Source organism: Miniopterus schreibersii, assembly GCF_964146895.1.
Source record: "Miniopterus schreibersii genome assembly, chromosome: 8".
NCBI classification, from domain to species: Eukaryota; Metazoa; Chordata; class Mammalia; order Chiroptera; family Miniopteridae; genus Miniopterus; species Miniopterus schreibersii.
Window position 1 is genome coordinate 38,459,381 of NC_138109.1, and position 21,788 is coordinate 38,481,168.

A 21,788-nucleotide genomic window follows, 5' to 3' on the forward strand; every position below is an offset into this window, starting at 1 on the left:
AAGGTGCTCCTATCTCCCATATCACTCAGGAAATTCCAAGGGTTTTCGAAGCTCTATGTCGCGAACCAGGACAAACACCAACTATTTATTATTATCACACTTGTCACAATTTGGGGTACAAGAAAGTGGAAAACGAAGAGGAGGAAAGTTTCAGTGTTGGTTTGGTTTTTAATTTTCAACTTTACTTTGATATTTATTTAAAAGGAAATTCTAGCCTGGCCGGCGTGGCTCAGCCATTGAGCATCAACCTATGATCCAGGAGATTGAGGTTCAATTCCTGGTCAGGGCACATGCCCGGGTTGCGGCCTCAATCCCCAGTAGGGGGCATGCAGGAGGCAGCTGATCAGTGCTTTTCTCATCATTGATGTTTCTATCTCTCTCTCCCCTTCTCCTTTCCTCTCTCTGAAATCAATAAAGGTATATTTTTAAATAATAAATAAATTAAAACTAAAAGGAAATTCTAAAATACAACAGAGCATGAAGATACTCCTTGCAGTAATATCCATATTCCAGAAAACAGGATATAATACAAGTGCCTCATATTTGGGATAGTAGGTAAATTAAATTACATCAATACCACAGACTATGAAGATGCTATTAAATAAAAAATTATGAACATTATAATAATATGTGGGGGAAATTTTGCTACAAAAAGTGAAATGATTGCAATGGAAATGAATATTGGTTAAACTTCAGTTAAATGCCAGTTTTATCTCATTTAATCCTTGTTACTATTACATAGGATAATGAAAATTTGAAAGTTTATGTGATGATTACAACTATCCAGTGAGTAAAAATGGGCTATGATAAAGTGAACACTTCACTTAAATTGGTAAAATTATGGAAGTGTCACTTAAGGACTGCATTCAGAGGCTCCTAAACAGAACCCCCCGACTTAGCGTTGGCTTAACCAAACAGGGCCTTGATTTTTATTATATAAAAAGTCCTGAAGAAAGTGGTCCATCAGGGTCTTAAACATGTTCTTCTTCTCTGCTGCCCTTAATGGGTGGCTTCTCTTTGTTTCTTTATGATTTTAGGATGGATGCCTCACCACCAATATTATCTCTGCCTTCTGGGCAAGGAGAAGGGAAGGGCACAGAGCGAAAGGCTCCTGCCAACTGATTCTCCCTCCGTTTTAATGAGTTTTCCTGGAAATCTCATCTATGGTTTGCTTCCATATCAGTAATCAAACTATGGCACACAATTACCATTAGCTGAAAGGAAGTCCAGAAATGAATGTTTTTAGAGCTGGGCATAGTGCCCCCCTGGAATAACAGAGGAGTTCTGTTGGTCAGGGAGAATGGGAGAGAGGACATTAGATAAGTGCCCAGCAAATATCTGCCAGGCTGTTTTTCCCTGGATGCTATGATGCTTTAATCATAAAAAAGTAGGCTGGCTAAGGCAAGAAGGCCATCTGGTAGTGGGTGAGATGTTAATGATCCCGAACGATCCCAATGTCTTAATGGATTTTTGGAATGTCTAGGTCCTTTCAACTTTCTCTGTTACACTCAGCCTTAAACCATTATATCCCAGGAAGTCTGGAGAGTGGCAAGGAGGTGGAGTTTTGCTACTTTTTACAGGACTTAGTTGAGGGTTCAGAGAATAATAGAGCATTGAAACTTATTGCAGAAAGAAAGATTTGGAAGAGGTTGTGTAGAATGAACCTTCTCTGAGCTCAGTTCCTCATGTGGAAAATATAAAATATGACCTGCTGTGCTTACTTCACGGGGTTTTTGTGAAAATGAAATGAAAGCTGTAGTGCCTACATTTTTATATAGAGTAATACAGTTTACAGTATCAGACATATTTCATTGGGTGGTCCAAAGTCACACAGGTTATTTTGTGGCACAGGCTAGAGTGGAGCTTAGGACTCCTGACTCCTCTGCCAGATAATATGTGGTAATGTCTCTACCCTATTAGATAGCACCACTTATATAATTACTCTCTAATTCATTATTTTGTTATCTAAGTAAGCAGTTTCATACCAAAATAACTTGATGGGCGAAAGTATGGTGGTGGTAGGTGGGAAGAGGAACACATTAGATAAAATCTCCCTATAAACTGAAAAGTGCTGTGTAACTACACAAAATATTCATGGGATACAAATGACGGGAATTTACTTAGAGGGACAGAAAAATCTAGAAAGAGGGATCATGTTTTCTGACTGCTTAGCCATTTATGTTGGTTTATATTGGACTGTTCTCTTAGCTGGTCAATCAATATCAAGTTTTAAGAAATATATTTTATAATATTTTATATATTGATAGAGGAACAAATGTGAAATTATACAATTCATACACACATTTTTTTAAAAAATAACAGAGTGTCACCAATCACAATGCTTATAATATTCCTATGATTTTTTGGTGCCTGGTGAATATTTGTTGAGTTGAACGTTGCAACAATGTATTTTGCTTTGTATGCAGGGTTGGCTATTGTAAATATTTTAGAAGCTTAAAAATTAAGAACTGTTTAACTACATATAGATTGTGCAATTTGAAAACTTTCCAACGACCTTTAATAACAAGATTATGTCTTATGAATGGTGTATTTTCCCCTTTCTCCCTCCGCAGTGAGTTACCAGAGAGAGAAGAAGGTGAAGGAGAAGAAACTCCGAACTTCAGCCACTGGGGTCCACCAAGGATGTAGGTTGATGGCATCACTGGCTTTCTCCATAGGACGATACAATCAGCTGCTTTTCTCTTTTTAAATATATCTTTATTGTTGAAAGTATTACAGATATCTCCTCCCCCCACCATTCAGCTGCTTTTTTCTTTAACTTAATATTGGCATTCAGTCATTCTCTAATGATTGAGAAATTGCTATTCACACGTAGATGGGCCCAAAGTTTAGTTTGATTTTGTCTTATCTAGAGACTTTTAGCCAGGCAAAATGACGATAACCAATATTAGGAAAACCTTTATCACTCTCTTTCAGAGAAAGCAGTTTACACATGTCCATCTCTGGGCGAGGTGTAGTTGATCACTGCCTCACCGAGCGGGGCAGATGGGGCTGCTCGAGCGCAGTGAAGCTGCTTTATGTATAAACGAGTAGGTGGGGCTGTGTCACGCACCAATTTCTCTCTCCCTCCAACCCCTGTTGTGGAGCAAACAAAGTGTCGGGCCCATCTTCTCTTAGGTACTCTTGTAACTTTACATAGGCATGAGGGCCGCACTTGGTTAAGATCATCAAAACCTTCCTTTAGCTGCTCCGCCTATTCTTCATGCATTATTAATTTCACTGGCCCACCAAAACTGTCTATTTTTACCTTGCCCTTCGGAGTTTTGTCTTAAAAACTGTTAGGAACTGTTTTTGAGCTACTTTTTTATTTGCGTTAATTATTGGCTACAATTTTGCCATTGGGGCAAAATTTGTAATATTTTGAGGGGCAAGGTTTTTTTTTGGTTTGTTTCATTTGAATCCTCACCCGGGGATATGTTTATTGATTTTTAGAGAGGGAGGAAGGGGGGGAGAGAGAAGGAGAGAAACATCAATGTGAGAAACATCGATCAGGGATCCAACCCGCAATGTAGGTATGTGCCCTGACCGGGAATCGAACCCACAACCTTTCGGTGTATGGGACGACACTTCAACCAACTGAGCCACCCAGCCAGGGCTTGAGGGGCAAGTTTTATTCCACATGTTTTTTCAAATGACATGGAGGTAGGAAGAAAAGAAAACCATCCTGCCTCAGGAGCAAATAAAATCTGTCTTCCACTTAAAGAGCCACAGGTTAAACCTGCTAACTGAGGAAAGCAGCTTGGGCAACAAGCCTCTCAATGGCAAATTTATTTTATTCCGAAAGTCTCCACTTTTTGCCAAAATTATATATGTGACTTTCTTGGTTTTTCACCCTTTTGTTATTTCCTTAATCCATTCTTTGCTAATGTTATGGGTGTAGATGGAAAGGACTAATCACAGAGAACATACTGTGGTAGAAGATGGGAACATTAAGGCCTAGCCAAATCTCTCAATATTGAGTTGTATTTATTGTTTTAGATACCTATCTTTTTTCAGAATTGACACTTTCACATATGCCATGAATTTTATTTAAATTTTTTTTTATTGATTGATTGAGTTTGAGAGAGAGAGAAACATCGATTTGTTTTCCCACTTATTTATGCATCCATGGGTTGATCCTTGTATGCCCCCTGACCAGGGAGCAAACCCGCAACCTTGGCGTATCGGGATGACGCTCTAACCAACTGAGCTACCTGACCAGGGCTATGCCATGAACTATTGATAATATCTTATAATTTTGGAATGAGGTACAATTTCTGTAACATTTCTAAAAATATATTTAGAAAATATACAAAATATGAGTCACAAGGATACGGTACAAATTGAACACTTACAGTGACAGTCCAACAAATTAACTTGTTCCATGAGTGAATTTTGTTTGTTGTGGTTTTTTTTACAGTGTTGAGATTTTTAGAGAACCTGATGTGTCTCTTGGTATTAGTATTGTTGGTGGACAAACCGTTATAAAACGCCTGAAGAATGGAGAGGAGCTTAAAGGAATATTTATCAAACAAGTTTTAGAAGACAGTCCAGCAGGAAAAACAAACGCTCTTAAAACTGGAGATAAAATACTTGAGGTAAATGATGTTAAAATTCTGTTTTTGTTTGAATGTACTATAAAACAGTAAAATAATCATTTAGTGACAAGTCCTTTCTTCATGTGGTCAGGTGTATGTGTGTACAATCGGTGTATTTTATTTAGATGTCTTAGTTTGTACATTGTTTGCACACTTGTATGAGACCCTAGGTTGGGGTGGTAACATATAAAACAATAAAACAAACAGCCTCAACTGACTAAGCAATTTCAAGATTTAACAGAATGAGGCAGATGGTGGGTATTCATACTTCTCCCACAAGCCTTTAACAAGCTCTAAATTTTAAGAATGTGTGTCAGTGGGATAGCCATGCCCGTCCTCCCAGAGCTGACCCTGGAAGTCGATGGAGGGATGGATCCATCTTTCACATGCGATAGGCTTGCAGAGTAGAGTTTTCAGGGTACATCAAGACACTGAGAATGCCCTGATACATTTCTTTGCATTGGATTATTAGATAACACTATATTGAATAACTTTAGCTCCATTACCTGCTTGTTATTGATTTATGCTTTATCAGCTGTGGTGTTTTAGCTCTGATAGAGTGAAAAGAGCCCTGGAGGTCATGGGTTGAAGACTATTTCTGCTTATTTCTATTTGTTCTTGGACAAATATTAAACCCGCCGTATTCTCACTTTCCCTATAAAATGGAAATGAGAATTCAAAGCCCTTGGTATCATTGTGAGATTAAATCAAGGAGTTACATAAAAATGCTCTGTATAGCCCTGGCCAGGTAAGTCAGTTGATTGGAGTTGTCCTGTACACCAAAAAGGTCATGGGCTCAATTCCCAGTCAGGGCGCATGCCTAGGTTCCGAGGTTCGATCCCCAGTCGGGGTGCATACAGAAGGCAACTGATCTATGTTTCTCTCTCATTGATGTTTCTCTCTCTGTATCATACTCTCCCTCCTTCCTCTCTCTCTAAAATCAATAAACGTATCCTCAGGTAAGGATTAAAAAAAACATTTTTAAATGCTCTGTATACACACATTTTATATTATGTTTGCTTTGTGAAATTAAAAAAAAGAAAAATTAAATGCACTGGGGATATGGCAGTGAAGAAAATGACCAAGAATCCCTTCTCTGATGGCATTTACACAGTAGTTAGGGAGATAGACAGTATACAAAATAACATGTGTAAGGTTAGGTTGTAATAAGTAGCTATGGAGATAAATAATAGGGGGAGTAAGGAATGAAGGGTAGCGAAGGCAGGGCTGTAATGGATTTGCTAGAGTAGGTGATGTTAGGGCAGGCACAGGAAGTGAGAGAGTGAGCATGTGGATTATGGGAAAGCTAAAGTGTGAGTGCTCTGAATGCAGTGAGAATCCGTGAGAGAATTGTAAGTGTTTACACGTTTCTTTTTAAAAGGATACTCTGGCTTCTGGGGCAGGTGTGGTTTCTTTTATTTAGTAATTGCATGATGCTGTTTTTTTCTTTTATTTGCATTCTTATTTGTGATTTTGTTTTAGTTGTATTTTTGTAAGCAACATGTAACTGGATTTTGCTTTTTTAAAATCTAAATTGATAATCTTTAAGTAAATAGTGGCATTAATTCATACTGATACATTTGAGCTTAATTTTTAAATATATATTTTATATTTTGTTTTATCTTTTTTCCTTAACTTTCTATTTTAAAATAATTGTAGGTTCATAGAAAATTGCAAATAAATGTACAAGTTCTGTGTACCCTTTCCTCAGCCTCCCCCAATGTTAATGTCATACACAACTGTAGTACAATAGCAAAACCAAACTACTGGTATAGTCACGATTCATTGACTTTATTCAGATTTCACTCATTTGTGTGTGTTTGTGTGGATAGCTCTACACAGTTTAATCACATGTGTAGCCTTGCATAGCCACCACCACAATCAAGGAACTCAACTGTGTCATTACCACAAGACTCCCTTGTGTTACTACCCCTCTGTAGCCACTCCTCTCCCCATCCCCAACCTCTGACAACTACTAATCTGTTTCTCTATGTCTATAATTTTGTTATTTCACAGTTGCCACATAAATGGAATCGTGCATTATGTATCTTTTTTAAATTAGTTTTTTTTCCACTCAGTGTAATTTGGTTGAAGTTTGCTGTATCTATCAATGGTTCATTCCTCTTTATGGCTGAGTAGCGTTTCACGGTTAGAGGCACCACAGTTTAACCCTTCATCCATTGAAAGGCATTTGGGTAGTTTGAATAAAGCTCTTATAAACATTTGTATACAAGTTCTTGAGTGAAAATAAAGTGTTTGTTTCTCTGGGATAAATGCCCAAGAGTGCCATTGCTGGGTTGTCTGCTAAGTTCATTTTTAGTCTTGAACTGTCAAACTGTTTTCCAGAATGGCTGTACCATTTTACATTTCCACCAACAGTGTTTGCGCGATCCAGTTTCTATGCATCCTCACCAACATTTGGTGCTGTCACTATTTTCATTTTAGCCATTCCATTTTTCCCCTGACTTCCCAACTTTAGTGATTCCCACTTAACACTGTGGAAAAACCAAAGCTGAGTATTACTGGAAGATGAAGTAGTTCTCATATGGCCTCTACTTCTCTTACTGTTGAATGCTTTTGGGATTAGGTTATTTATAAGAAGCTTCATCAAACTGTTATGACAGCTTTTAAGCTTCACTTAAAATTTTTTCTATATGTATTTTACTCATTTAATCTTACTCATATCCTTCCTCAACTCACATGAGAAGAGAGTTTTTGCAGAGCATTAAAATCTTCCAGTGAATGTCTAGGAGAATAAAAAGCCGAAGTTCTCACCATGGCCTTTTGGACCTTGCATGATGTGACTTCAGCTGCCTCCCTGACCTCACCCCTCTTCTTCCCCGTCTTTCACCATTCTTTGGACTCACCTGCCTTTAAATCCCTCTAACACACTAGGGATTCTGTCTCCTAGCTTCGGGCCCTCAATTCTCTGTCCCTCAGCTTCTAGGGTGCTCACTTTTCTCCTTACTCTGCTCAGATTCAGGATAGATCATCCTAATCACTCCCTTGCATACACTTCTAGCTCCTTTGATCCTTTCCTTTCACTGAACTTGTGCAACTTTGCTTCTTTCAGGTTTCTAGCCTCACCAGAGAAAAAAACTGCCATGCTGTCTGGTGGAAATTCATGGCCACCCCCTCAAGTGGGTCTTTAGTTCTGCCCTGCAATCCTGTAATATCTCCCCAGTTGTTTCATTTTCCTGCTTCCATGGATAACTGTTTCAAACCTCCTGTACCTCCTCCTCAGCTCTAATCTCACTTTATGTTATGGTCCTTGTTTCTTATGTCATTGACATAACTAGAAGCAGTCAAAGGGAGCTTCTCTCTGCTCCCACTACATACCAGATCTTTTTTCTAACAATATCTATAATGACAAATGAACTATTTGTGCTTCTATCTAAAGCCAATCTCTCTAACTTGTGCAGAAGTCATTTCTTCTTCGCTGTCCAAGGCTTGGCCTCTGCAGTGGTTGCTTCTCTCTCTGTCATTCATTTTTCCACTCCAATGCATCATTATTGGAGTAGTCTCTCCCATTTAAATACAAAAACTTGCCTGATCCCACATCCCTCTCTACCCACATGCCTTATTCCTTTGGTCCCCTTATAGCAAAGCCACATTCACAGATTGTCACTATCCACTGACCATAAGCCACCCCAACAATTACCAAGGTTTTGTTATGTTATCAGTTTGAAAAATTGGTTCCGTTAGATATGTTTGGTAAATACAGAATATCTTGGAGATTATGGGCATGTTCTCAAATTAGGTTCTCTGAGATTTGTATAAGGAGCCATTTTACCCAAATTTATTGAGCCAAAATACTTCCAGCAAAAGAACCTAGGGATATTTTTGCACTTATTTTTTAAACATAATTTAAGAAATGTTCAATTGTGATAATGGACAATTTGCTTAAAATAATCATTCTTCTCAGTTTAATTGTCAGAGGATTCCAGAGAGACCCCTCCTTTTGATACCCCCACCCAGAACTAGGTACTGTTAGTGACAGAGGTGACATTATAAGCTCAGAAGCTGAAGGTTCTTTTACTGACTGAGCTACCATTTTGAATAATTACATTTAACCAGGCCTATTGTTATTAAGATATTTGTCTTACTTTTCTTGAAGGTAAAAACCTTACTTCCGTAAATGTGTTCCAAAACAGCAAAGCTTTGTAGGGGCCACTCTTATTTTTTTCCTGGCTTTGGTCTAATTCATTAGACTCTGGCAGCTCTCATAACTATATAATACACATGAACTTTGAATTAACCTCTCCACAATATCTACCACAATTTCTAATTGAAATAAATGACTTCTGTGTTGTAGGTGTCTGGCGTCGATTTGCAGAATGCCTCGCACAGCGAAGCAGTGGAGGCTATTAAGAATGCAGGAAACCCTGTGGTGTTCGTTGTTCAGAGCTTGTCGCCCACTCCAAGAGTAAGCTTCACTTCATATTTTCACAAAAGTTTACAAATATTCTCTGTATCTGTAAACAAGGCTTTAGCCTCCAAGTATTGTTCCACATATGTCCATTTTTACTCTACTATAACCTAGAGAAAGCATTGGCTTCATAAAAATTGAGTTATTAATTTCAGTTTTCCCCTTTTTCCTCCAACTTTGATATGATTAAATCTGAGTCATTTCGGTATGTATCGTTGTAAGTCACAGGCCTGTTTTCAATTTCTTGATTCCCTGTTTACCAGCTTTGCTCACTTGGAGGCAAGTTACTTAACTTTTCTGAAATAGTTATTTTGTTTATAAAGTACTTTGAATGTAAAGAGTGCCAGGTATAAAAACGTTCTAGAGATACTATCAAATGTTCTGTATATTTAAGCATGTAAAAATACAAACATGTTGTATTGTTCTGTGTTCTGTTGGAGATTCCGAATTCAAAAATAGCAGTATTTAATCATAATTTTTTTTCTATAATAAATCACTCTTTTGGTATGAAATTAGAACTCTGATACACAGATGTCTGTGGCAGGATGTGTATGTTAGATTGCAATGTGCAGCAGCAATGTCACTTAAGCCCTATAAGTGGATGCAATGTTTATTTTTTTTAACTTTATAATGGAAACAGCTATTCAACATATAGATACGTCTGAACACAAGAAAAAAATGTGCATATTTTTAAAAGTATGTTTTTATTTATTTTAGGGAGAGGGATAGAGAGATAGAAATGTTAATAGGCTGCCTCGTGCCACACTCGGGCAGCTCTGCTACAGTTCATTGTGTTGTAGTTCAGTCCCTTTTAGTCTTAGCGCTGTGTTTACACACCATCAGGACTAGTTGACAGAGGTGGACTGAATAAAGCCTTCTCATTTTCATACCATTTGAAATACAAGATTTTTTTTGGAATCTACTATTAAACTTTTATAATATTGAGAAAGTAGTTTACGCCGTCACTTTTATTTGTGGAAACTGAGTTCATTAGGAAAATTGGCATGAATATTCCTTGACAAATGATACTTCCAAAGGAATAGTTTTGAACTAGAATGAGCCAATCAAATTATATACTTATGAGGCACTTATGAATGCCCTGCCAAAAAATACTGAAAGCATTCAAATAGGTTATAAAGTCAACCTGAAAGTCCAGGCTTTCAATCCAACCTTTGCTGGTGAGCTGAGGTGGAAATCTCCTGGATGACGTAAACAGTGCAATATCTTTCAACTCTTCAAAAAAAGTAAAAGAAAATCTCTTCAGCATCATGCCATGCTCAAGTCACTCATCCCCCATTTATGCCCCATGCAGCACAACAGACCCCTGGATTGTGCATTTGGTTCATCAGGCATCGACCTCTCTGGGGTTCTAGCCAAGGGAGCGTATTCAGGTGATGGTGTCAATTACTGTGCCCATGACTTGGTCCATTTTTTAGCACAAAGTGATTCCTGTTGAATGAGCCAATGAAAGGAATCAGGGTTCAGATTTTTACAAAATGGTCTTCCCTTTGGCCCACTTACTGTTGCAAGTAGTGTTGATCATCACAGAAATAGGAAATACAGCCAAGTGCATATTCATTTTTGACCATTTTACATTACTATGAGCCTTTCTCTCAAAGCCCCCAAAAGAAGCCATTTTCTGTCGGGCCGATCAAAGGCCCTGTGTCTAACTGTACCACGGTCACATGGAAATTATCAACACCATGAGTTGAGCAGTGGTGTTTTAACCTTGTACTTTCATTTTCTTTGAGTTGTATTTTTATTTATTTTTTTTACACTTGTGCTTTTAACAGATACTTTATATGTATCAACAATATATTACCTTTTTAAGCTTTTTCTCCTGAATTACTAGAGTGTGTTTTCAGCATACTAGAAAGAAATGTGTGTATCCATTTAGATTTATAAGTAAATATAATGCGTATTTGAGAGAACTCATAGTTTATACTGCACTCCTCTATAGATAGTTTTTATGCCACGGTAATTTTTTCCCCACTTAGTAACATAACTACACTTAACAGGGCCATCATGTATTTTTTTAATGTTTTGAAACTGGGGTCATCCCTTCAGTTCATTAAATTTATTTTCATGTGTTGTTTTCCTTTTTCCTCCTATATTCCATTTGTACTTCCTAATACCATTGTTTTATAATGGTGCCTAAATTTTTTTGACACATATATTTTGCATATTAACCATATACAAATTTATTTTTTACTTTCACAAGAAATGGGCTCTCTTTTACCTTTCTTAAAGATGTAGTCTTCTCGATAAGTCTTTTGTCTTCCAAATTTTGCTGATGATATGTGTACAGAAATATACTTTTCTGCTATTCAAAAAATAAACAGTGTAAACCTTATGAATAGCAACTGACATTCTGTCTCATCCCAAAGCTCTGCTGTTCAGCTTAAGCTGGTTTTTCCATAGGAAAACGTAGGTCCAGTGTGGGCAGGTATTCTGACTCATCAGGGAGGCGAAGTGTTCTGTTTGTTCTAAGATTCTTTAGGACAAAAAACATGCTTGTAGACCCAGCAGTTTTTGAACTCTGATTTAGGTGGTTTGTGTATTAAATAGAGAAGTAAATATTTAGCACTAGCACAGTGTCTGTTCATGTAGGGAGCACTGAATATTTTGTGATGTATCATCACTATTGTTTTTTACTTAAATGAAACATTTCTGAGACTTTATTTATTCCAAAATTAATTTATTTCTGTAGACTCTGTATTAAAAGTGAATAAAATTATCTTAACTTGCATTTAGAGAGAAACTGTTTTTAAAAATTATCCCTAGACAGTTTCTTTAAATTTGTGAAAAAGATTTGTTTTTTCTTTTAATCTTTATGTCTGTCATGAGATTTTTATGCAAAGATGATTTGCGTTAGCTATTTAAAGAGCCTTTTAAAAAAACAAAAACAAAACACTAAAAATTTTATATTTTCCTAAGATGGTTCATACATAGCTTTAAAAAAATTAATCTATGCTGTTGGTACCATAAAGGATTAAAATAACTTCTGTGAAATTACACTCTTTCATTCATGTATAAACATTTATTGAGTGTAACTATGTATTAGGCTCTTTCTGAGCACCGGAGTTAATGGTGATAAATAACACTAAAGTCCAGCTCCCATTGGGCTTTCATTTAGTGATGGAAATAGATTTGAAATTCATCTTTATGCTAACAGTGACGGTGAGATATTAATTGTGTGCAAGTGTGCTAGATAACATATGTGACCTGGGGTACAGTGATAAATAAGGTAAATCTACCAAATAAGTGATGCACCCTATGTTCCAGGAATTAACTTAGGTTGCCCCTTACACTGTATTTTGCAAAATGAGATGTTTGGAAAACAGTATCATGACTTTCTTTTTAGTGTTCTTTATCTTCCCTTTCTGGATCTACACACACACGCCTGTGAGCTTATTACCCCCGATATCTCTCTCTCTCTCTCTCTCTCTCTCTCTCTCTCTCACTCACACACATACATACATGCACTTACACGCCCCACAATTTAAGCTTATATTGCTTGTCAGATTTCCCAAGGTGTATTGTTCACCTTGAACCGTACTTCTCATGTCTTTATGTTATAGATGAAGTCAAAAAGTTAATTAAGATTTTAACTGTTTTTAAAAAATACATAAAGGAATGTAATGATCATGCCATTTAAATGCTTCTGTCCTCCCCCCTTTTTTTCTTGGCGGTAGGCCATTCCTAGTGCGCACAGCAAGGCCAACAAAGTCGCTAATAGCCAGGACCAAGACACCCAAGGAAGAAAAGAAAAGGTAACTCGAACCTCTCAAGTTTTTAAAAAATGAGCTTATATTCCATGAGGGCTGGTATCTCTCCTGTCTCATAATAATCCTCGTTGCCCAGAACATTGCCTGACGCTTAATAAGCACACAGTACGTTCTCGTTCATTGAATAAAGACTCCTCTAAATAGAATAAAACTCATGGACTGGGACGACAGTGTGGTGATTGCTGGTTGGGGGTGTGTGTGGAGGGAGGTAGGGGAGGGTATAGGGGAGATAAATGGTGACGGACAGAGACTTAGGGTGGTGAACACACAATGCAGTGTACAGATGCTGTGTTGTAAAATTGTGTATCTGAAGTCTGTATAATTTTGTTAACCAGTGTCACCCCAATAAATTAAAAAAAAAAAAAGAAAACAAAATAAAGCATCATTGATCTATGAAAACAATTTTTTTAAAAAGGACTCCTCAAAACAAAAAACAAAATTACTGGCTTCAGGCCTCCAGGGATTGTCACATGCCCTTTAGCGTTTATGAATATTTCTGTTCTTGGTCACATGTTACAAAAACACATTTTTGACACCTTATTTGTCATTTTTATGTGGTTAAGAAGGGTTTCTCAGATTAGTCTATTTTATTGCTGGAAGTTTGTGAATTTATATGTTGATTCTAAGGCCTGAGCACTCAGTTGTTTATTGGAAACTTACGGTATGCCCGTTACTGTACAACATTTGGGATATAACTTCCAAAAGGAAACAAATGAGAGATCTGTCTGTGGGGACACAGATAATAAACACACATAGATGAATAAACTGGTTACTAATTCAGTTACTTTGGGGAAACAAAGTAAAGTATTTGATTCAGGAAAATTCCACATAAGATTCCAGGATGGAAAAAGGTAAATGTATGATTCCCATCAACTTTGGCCTGTTCCATTAAACCAAATTGATTTTCAATGCATAGCAAGGATATTTGCAATCAACTGTAAGTTTAATATGACTATATTTTTAGGGACTGTTATGTTGGTGAAATACATTATAAAAATGTATTTATTGCAGGTGAGTTCTTAAAATGAGTACATTTTATTATATGTAAATTATACCTACGTAAGGTTAAGACACATCTATTCCAAGTGAAAAGTCTGGACATGCTAGACTCTGGGACTAAGGGGAACCTCCTCAAAGCATTTTACAAAGATCAAAATGATCTCTTGTGAACTTCCTGAGGGCGCTTAGAGTGTTACAGGATATATGTTCTCTGATCATTTTTAACAGCAACAAATAATCCAACATTCCATTAATGATACTCCACAGTGTGCTGAGCCTTAGAATCGGCCGATAATACTCAGGTTAATGTCTAAGAATTTTCAGTGTTCTTTTATACACACACGCAGAGCACATATTAATATTACACACTCACAGAGAGGAAAGAGCTGTTCTCAGTGTCATACACACAGAGCGCTTTCAGTAACAAAAACATAGAATTGGACATTGAAAAATGGAGAAACTGAGTAGAAAACCCGAAAAGTTCTGTTGCCACTGGGGATTTACTGTGGGAGCCAAGAAATCATGTATACAGGATTCAAATAGCTCACAAATTGCATACCTCAGGCACCACTGTTTAATTGGTTCTGGAAGGTGAGTCTATTTGAACATCTCAGTGGGACCTCCAAAACTGATAAAGTATAATTTAAGAAAAATAAATAAAAACTTGACCTATAAAATTATGCAAAATGTACAGGTGCCAGGTATTTATTTAATTCATTAAAGAGGGAACTAACAAGATGGTTAGCCTGGTTCAGAGAGAGTTGGAGAGAGTGAAGTAGTTATAGTTGCTGAAAGAGAATGCTTAAGTAAGATTCAAATTTAGGTACAAAATTGGTTAGTGCCTTACAGGGCAATAAAACTGTAACCTTTGGAGTTATTCTTTCTACAGGACTAAAATAATCTACATCTCTACCAGACAAAATTAATATGCAATGCTATTGGAAAAGACCTGTTTTCATCATCATCATTTTTCTATAGGTTAATATTGTCCAGGAACCTAAATAGCAGGAGTGACAAACAGTTAGTTATTTACTCAGATTTAAGCAAGGCCTACACTGTACCAGGAAATATTCTTGGAGCTGAGGATGCCACACTGTCTGTGTTGCCCTCGTGGAGATTATATTCACCCGGCCTCCTTGTGTATCCCTGCCTCCAGCCTTCATTGCTATAGGAAGAGCCTGCCCCTGCCCACACCCTTCTCTCATGTGCAGTGTAAAGATTCCCCAGGTATCTGGCAACCCACATTCAAACTAGAGAGAGGCCAAGAAATGCTTATCCAATAGTCTTCTCGAGAGTGTTGGTAGAGTTAATTAAATAAATCAGTTGTGTACATTTTATAAAAAGTGCTAGTAAAGAATATATATCTTTAATATTACTTTAAAAACTGGCTGTGTTTGTTCTGAGTATTGTCTTTGACCTAGATAATCTGGTTCTGCAGAAAAGGTTTACTGAAAAAAATTAATTTGCCTTCTTTACTGTTCACTTAACTCTTAATTTTTTCCAAGCAAGAATTAAAGAGACATTGTGGTCAATTTATGTACTCTTTGGTTGCTTAATAAGCATTTCGTATTTGGTATCTTCATCATTCTTGAATTTTATCAATTTTTTAATTTTCTACATATATATATATATATGAAGTATTGTTTTGGTTAAATAAATTTGGGTATGTGTTTTCCTTTATGGATACCAAAGAGTGTTCTCTGTTTTTGAGGAACTTATTACATGCCTGCTTTCTGTAATTGCCCAGTCATTGTCCATTTATTGAAGTATATCCTGCCATTAGTGGTTTGGTCATATAAATCGTAATTGAATGTACTTTGTTGAAATGCTGTAGCAAAACAAATCTTAATGCAATTGTTTTGGATCTGTGGAGTGTGCGGGTCAGTCTGCTCCTATTCTTTAGCAGCTGGATCTCTCTGTATTTGGTATGTTTTATTTTTCCCAGCGCTCAAGAAAATGCCTGCATTCTGCGAAGGTAACCTGATCATAGAGTTTTGTTCTGCTTTAATTAAGAGTTTGAGCCAAATATTGATGTTTTGAATCATTCAGTATGTAAATTTAAAATAGACATACAAAACCTATTCATCATAAAGATTTCTTTCTTTGTTAAAACTTTGAAATGTGTATTGACGATCTACAAATTATAAATGAACCCCCTTTCAGTTAGAAAATCTTGGTATTTCATTTCAAGGATGCTTTTAGGGGTGAAATCTGTATCTTCTACAATTGGATGAAAAGTTTAAGTAATTGTAGAATTAATACAGTGAGTAGTTTTGCTATTTAGATTTAACTTTGGAGCGTCTTTCACTTGAACTATTTGGTTTAATAACAGAAAACTAAGCTTTAACAGTGTAAAGAAAAGACATATAATTGGCTTTCGTACTGGGAAAAGGAGTGCATTCTTCTGGGTAGGTCTGCAGTGTTAGGAACTGTGCTTTTGAATTCCTGTTTTCTTTATTGGTGTGTTTACACCACAGAGTCACTTTTATGTAAGAACATACACATAAGAAAATGAATTACATCTGTCTTCTAATCCTCATGATCTAACCGAAGTTGGATACAGATAATCTTTTTATCCTGTTTGTTATTGGAGAAAAGGATTGTGCAAAGGCACTTGACCCTTCTTTCAAATTTTGCATCTTCAGAGGCAAGGAACAGCCCCGCCTCCGATGAAACTGCCGCCTCCTTATAGAGCTCCGTCTGATGACAGTGATGAAAGTGAAGAAGGACATGCCTTTACCAACAGTGAGTTTCTTTCCATTATTCCAAGTGGGTGCAGAATTTATTAAACTGTGCTTTAAAGATGGTTGTAAATTATCAAGGGCAGAGCTGTGGGTTCTTAGAAAATGCATATGAATATATCATCCTGAAAGAGAAATTGACATCCTTTTTAACTTTTGTGACTGTTTTCCTAAGCTTTTTTCTTTGACACTAATATAATATTAGAGTGGCTATCAAAGGCAACTGGGTTGTACACTATTTTGCCTACATTCCATCCTGGTCTTATGATTTGGTTGTGAAGACAAAAATGCTAAGAAGTCCTTGAAATTGCATTTGACCCGCAGTAACCGGAATTGGATGTCAGTTCTTGATTACTTACCCTACTCAAATGGATGGTGATGTCTCTCATGCAAAATTACAGAGGGCCTCCCAAGTCGTATATTCTCCTTTAGAATTCCATTTAAATTTTCTTTTGCATTAGCTGCATCAAATATACATTCATACATATATTTATTGGAGTTAGATCTGATTACTATTGTGAGAGATGTGTGTGCACACATGTAACACAGTCCCTTGTTCAGATCTAGATATTAGGACAGTTGCTGTGGAGTGGAGACAACCTGTTGATTATTTATAATCTCTGCGATGCTCGAGTGCTTGTATTTGCAGAGTTGTTAGGAAACCTGGTTTGGGCATGTGACTAAGGCTTCGTTCTAATACTAGTTCTACTACTTAGTTGTGAATTCATGGACAGGTTACTTAACCTTTTCCTGGATCATACTGTCTTATCCATAAGGGGAGGAAGGGGTGTCTTATAACTTGCCTCATAGGATTGCTGTGAGAATTAGAGGGGGGAAAGCAATTAGTATAGGGATTGTGATAACTAGTAAACACTCTGGTTTCTATGTGCCAAGCCTTCACATATATTATTAGGTCAGTCAACATACTCACTTTGTGACGTCACTAACTATACAAATAAAGAAACCAAAGCTGAGAGAAATGAAGGAATATGTCCAAACTTAACACAGCTAGTAAATAGTGCAAATGGAGTTTAAACCCAGGCACTCTGACTCCAGAACCTGTACTATCGTCTACATTTCCCATTACTTAAGACCCATTGCTATAGCAGAAGTAGGTGCAAAGTGATTGGAGGTTATCTAGTCAGTAGTACTTTGATGCCATAAAATAGGCAGAGCACAGTACTCACCCGAAGTTCCAAGATCATGTGTACATCTGTATTTGCACATATGCACAGACACATTCACAACATTAGTGGGATCTAGGAAGGACACTGATTTTCACTCACAGGGATAATAATAGTGCTTGTTTCACCAGGTGGTTGTGAGAGACTAGAAGAGATATAACCTGGTTATATAGGAAGCGACATATAGGAAGGACTCTTGAAATGTTAGCTACTACTCTTTATCATTATTAATAGTAAGAAAAATGTCTTCAGCCCGCCAAGTATTACCATTACAAAATGAAATTCCGGCAAAGTATATATTAAAATTTTATCCAAAAATTATTATAATTTAATTTTTAAAAATTTAGCAATCAGTTTTTTTCAAGATCTTTTTATTACTTTTTAGAGAGAGAGGAAGAAAGAGGGAAAGAGAGAGAGAGAAACATCATTGTGAGAGAGGAACATCAATCAGCTGCCTCCTGCACACCCCCAACTGGGGATGGAGCCCGCAACTAGGGCCTGTGCCCTGACCAGGAATCAAACCAGGAACCTTTCCGTGCACAGGACGACACCCAACCAACTGAGCCACACCAGCCAGGCAGCAGTTTTTTGAAGTATAATATTACCGTGTAGGAACAATACATTATTAACACTACTGCTGGACTGCTCCCTGATCGTCATTGCCTACGATGATACTATTACCCTTTCACTTTGAATTGTGATCACTAGAAGAGAAAGAAATTTTGGAATACTTCATTTTTATCTAATACTTTTTCTCTTTCTATTCTTTATTTTCCCTGGACCAAAGAAGTATTTGTATATGATTTTGTAATTTTTTTTCCCATGGAATTTCAGTGCTGTAGGGTTGACAATTGTCTTTTTTTTTTCTTTTCATTTTTCCCAGTGTAGGAGAATTTTTTGGGGAAAATTCATGGCCTAAATAGAATTTTAAAACTAAAATAAATGTTACTTTGTTGAGTGCTAGTTTGCCAAACAGTCCTACATATTTTATGACATGACTTAACTTCTGTTATTCTGCCTTCCAGTATTTAAATATGAACATCTGTTGATTGGCAGAAGATATAATGTAGAGTTAATTCTCTTAAAATTCTCATTAACTGCCAATATATTTTTCTCTTTACCCTTCTAAAGTTTTTTTATTTTTAATACAAAAAATCAGCAGCTTTTGTCCTCATTTTTAATCATTTGTAGTATTTTACTCTTGCAATAATAAATATTTATGCTTCAGTTAACAGGTAGAATTTCAACAAATCAGGCACATGAAGAAATTTTCACTCCAAGTTACACGAGAAATTCTAACCTAGGTAGTAACAGTAAATTGAAATGTCAGCCTGGTTTGGGTTATTGCCATTAATACACAGTTTTGTTTTCATTGGTGATCATGCTGTTCCAGGATCATTGATCCTGCCCTGGTTCGGAGGTGCCTGAATAATGTTCACGTGTCTTTCCCATCTGTGTCTTTCCAGAGGCCAAAGACAAATAGCAGATTTTAGTCAAAGTCTAAGGCCAAAGCTGAACTTTGCAGAATTTCTAGTAAAGTGCAGAAACATTTGAGAAAATAATTCTATGTTCAATATGTTTAATCCACTTGAGTTTTGTATAACAAAATGTTAATTGGAAGAAAACAAAGTATTCTGTCTTACAGCTCAATAATAAGAAAACAAGCAGCCCATTTTTATAAAAATGGACAAAACTTAAAATGATATTTCACCAAAAAAGTTACATAAGTGACTAGTAAGCACATGAAAATGATCGACATCATTAATTATTAGGGAAATGCAAATTAAAACCACTAGGCATCCACTAGAATGATTTTAATGAAAAAGACAGGCACACAACTAGAACTCTCATACACTGCTGGTGGGAATGTGAAATGATACAGCCACTTTGGAAAATAGTTTGGTAGTTTCTTAGAAAGTTAAACGTAAGTTTATCGTACAACCCAGCAATTCTGTGAAAACATGTCCACACAGACTGCGACATAAATGTTCACAGCAGCACTATTCGCAATAGCCCAAAACTGGAAATGCCCAATATCCACCACCTGGTGAATGGATAAAAAAATGTTGTTTATCCGTACAGTGGAATACTGTTCAGCAGTGAAAAGGAACAATATACTGATACCTGTTCGTTATATTAAGTAAAGGAAGCTTAAAGCGAAAGACTACATATTGTATGATTCCATTTATATAGAATGTCCATAAAAAAAACAGATACAGAGATAGAAAACAGGTCAGTGGTTGCCTGGAGTTGGGGTGGATGGAAATTGTGAGGGTGGTAAAAATATTTTAAAACTAGATTGTGGTTATGGTTGCATACCTCTATAAATTTACAAAATTCTATTGATTGTGTGCTTTCAATGGGTAATTTTGTGTTGTGTAAATTATACCAAATAAAACTATTAAAATTATTTCAGAGTTAACTATTATTTTAAATTAATGAACCACATTTGTAAGGGGTAATTAAAACATTATGAAAAGGTCTGTGTTAAAAGAGGAGGGCAATCATACAGCAAATTATGTTAAATAAGGAAGTAGAAGTATTTTAATCAATGTCTTCCTTCATGGTGATGGGATTTGAGAACCTTAAATTTTATCTGGTCTAATTTTACAGTCAAGAATTCTAAGACCGGAGCCATTAGTTTGCTCAAAGTCACAAATTAGTTATTGTTCAGGTCAGGACTGGAATCTAGGTCTCATTTGGTGTCAGGCCATATTGTGGGTCTCCCTTTCAGTGCCTTCTGTGTGCCCCTTGCCAGTTTTTAACATGAAATAGCCTCATGCCTGCTGAAGATTTATTGAGCAACTAGTAGAATTTTGGGTTTACAATTTTTATTTCTTTTTTTTCACTGTGGGCTCTGTAGCTGATCTCTACCTTGCCAATAGATGTCACTACAATCAACAGCAATTATTACTGAGATTTCAAGAATGTAAAGAATGTTTACCTCAAATAAGCATGCATTAGTGGCTTCTAGCAGTATTTTCATGTTCATTTTACTAAACATATGAATTTATTTGCTCTCTCCTTTTGTTGTTTTTGACAATGCAAAATAGGGGAAATGTTAAGAAGTAAAGGCTAACATTTAAGTTTTAAATTTTATGTAAATTCTTTTTCTCATTTCTTAAAATTAATTTTTTTTTAATCTTTATAATTAAGTAAAATAATTAGAATTCTATTTGTTGCCCTATGATGGAGATAGGTGATCGTTTTATTTTAATGGGATTTTTATTACAAAAACTTCCAAAGCTTCAGCCCTTGATATAATCGAAATGTATTTATTACAACTATAAACAAAAAATTGTATTAAGGTCTTTTGAGCAGCATTTAAATTATGTTCAGATGTTCTTGACGTTTTTATATATGATTGGTGATCAGATAGATGACTATACATTTCACAAAGAAAGGTCAGAAGATACTGTAGTAATTGATAGAAAAGTAATTCTGAGGTAATTGCAGTTGGCTAGATGAATATATTCAGGTGTGTTGGTGTGGGACAGGTTAGGAGATGCAACATAGCATTTTAAGTGAAGTTTAAGGAACCTCAACTATTCCTCTAGCAATTTCTCTGAAGCTTCTGGGTGGGGTTTTGTTTTGTTTTGTTTCATAATTTCCCCCCCAAAAAAGCTAACTTGAAGACTTGACAGCTTAAATAGAATCTCGCCTGCACGTTTAGATTGTTAGTGAGACACAAATGAATCTCGCTCGGGGCTGCGGTGTGTTCAATGTGGTTCACCAGTTTCTTTGTTATAGAAATGATTGAATGCTGTGAGCAATGAGGAGGGAGCAAGTTGACGGTTCCACTCACTTCGGATGGGCTGAAATCAATTGTTTCCTTTTAATCGGCATTAGAAAGATGCGACTAATGTGATGAACCATTTCTCAGCAGGAAAACTGGGTCATTAAAATGATATTAATTGAAGCTGACCACAAAATAAATGGTTGTGTGTATCTTGCCTCTGCTGTGGAACAGAGCTGTCCTCCTGATGCTGGCAGGGTAACCGAGTGCCACAGTCGGCAGCGCGGAGCATCTGAGGGTCAGATGTGGGAAA

At 36.5% G+C, this 21,788-nt stretch overlaps 1 protein-coding gene across 4 annotated transcripts in view; it reads left to right on the forward strand.

Annotated features, from left to right (window-relative positions):
• PATJ (PATJ crumbs cell polarity complex component) overlaps positions 1-21,788 on the forward strand; it is a 246,892-nt gene that overhangs the window by 102,091 nt on the left and 123,013 nt on the right. For all 4 annotated transcript variants that reach the window (XM_081145252.1, XM_081145254.1, XM_081145253.1 and 1 more), the window contains exons 23-27: positions 2,574-2,645; positions 4,421-4,598; positions 8,914-9,024; positions 12,723-12,800; positions 16,460-16,559. In XM_081145252.1, the coding sequence (XP_081001378.1) occupies positions 2,574-2,645; positions 4,421-4,598; positions 8,914-9,024; positions 12,723-12,800; positions 16,460-16,559 (539 nt within the window). The remainder of the gene's footprint in view (positions 1-2,573; positions 2,646-4,420; positions 4,599-8,913; positions 9,025-12,722; positions 12,801-16,459; positions 16,560-21,788) is intronic.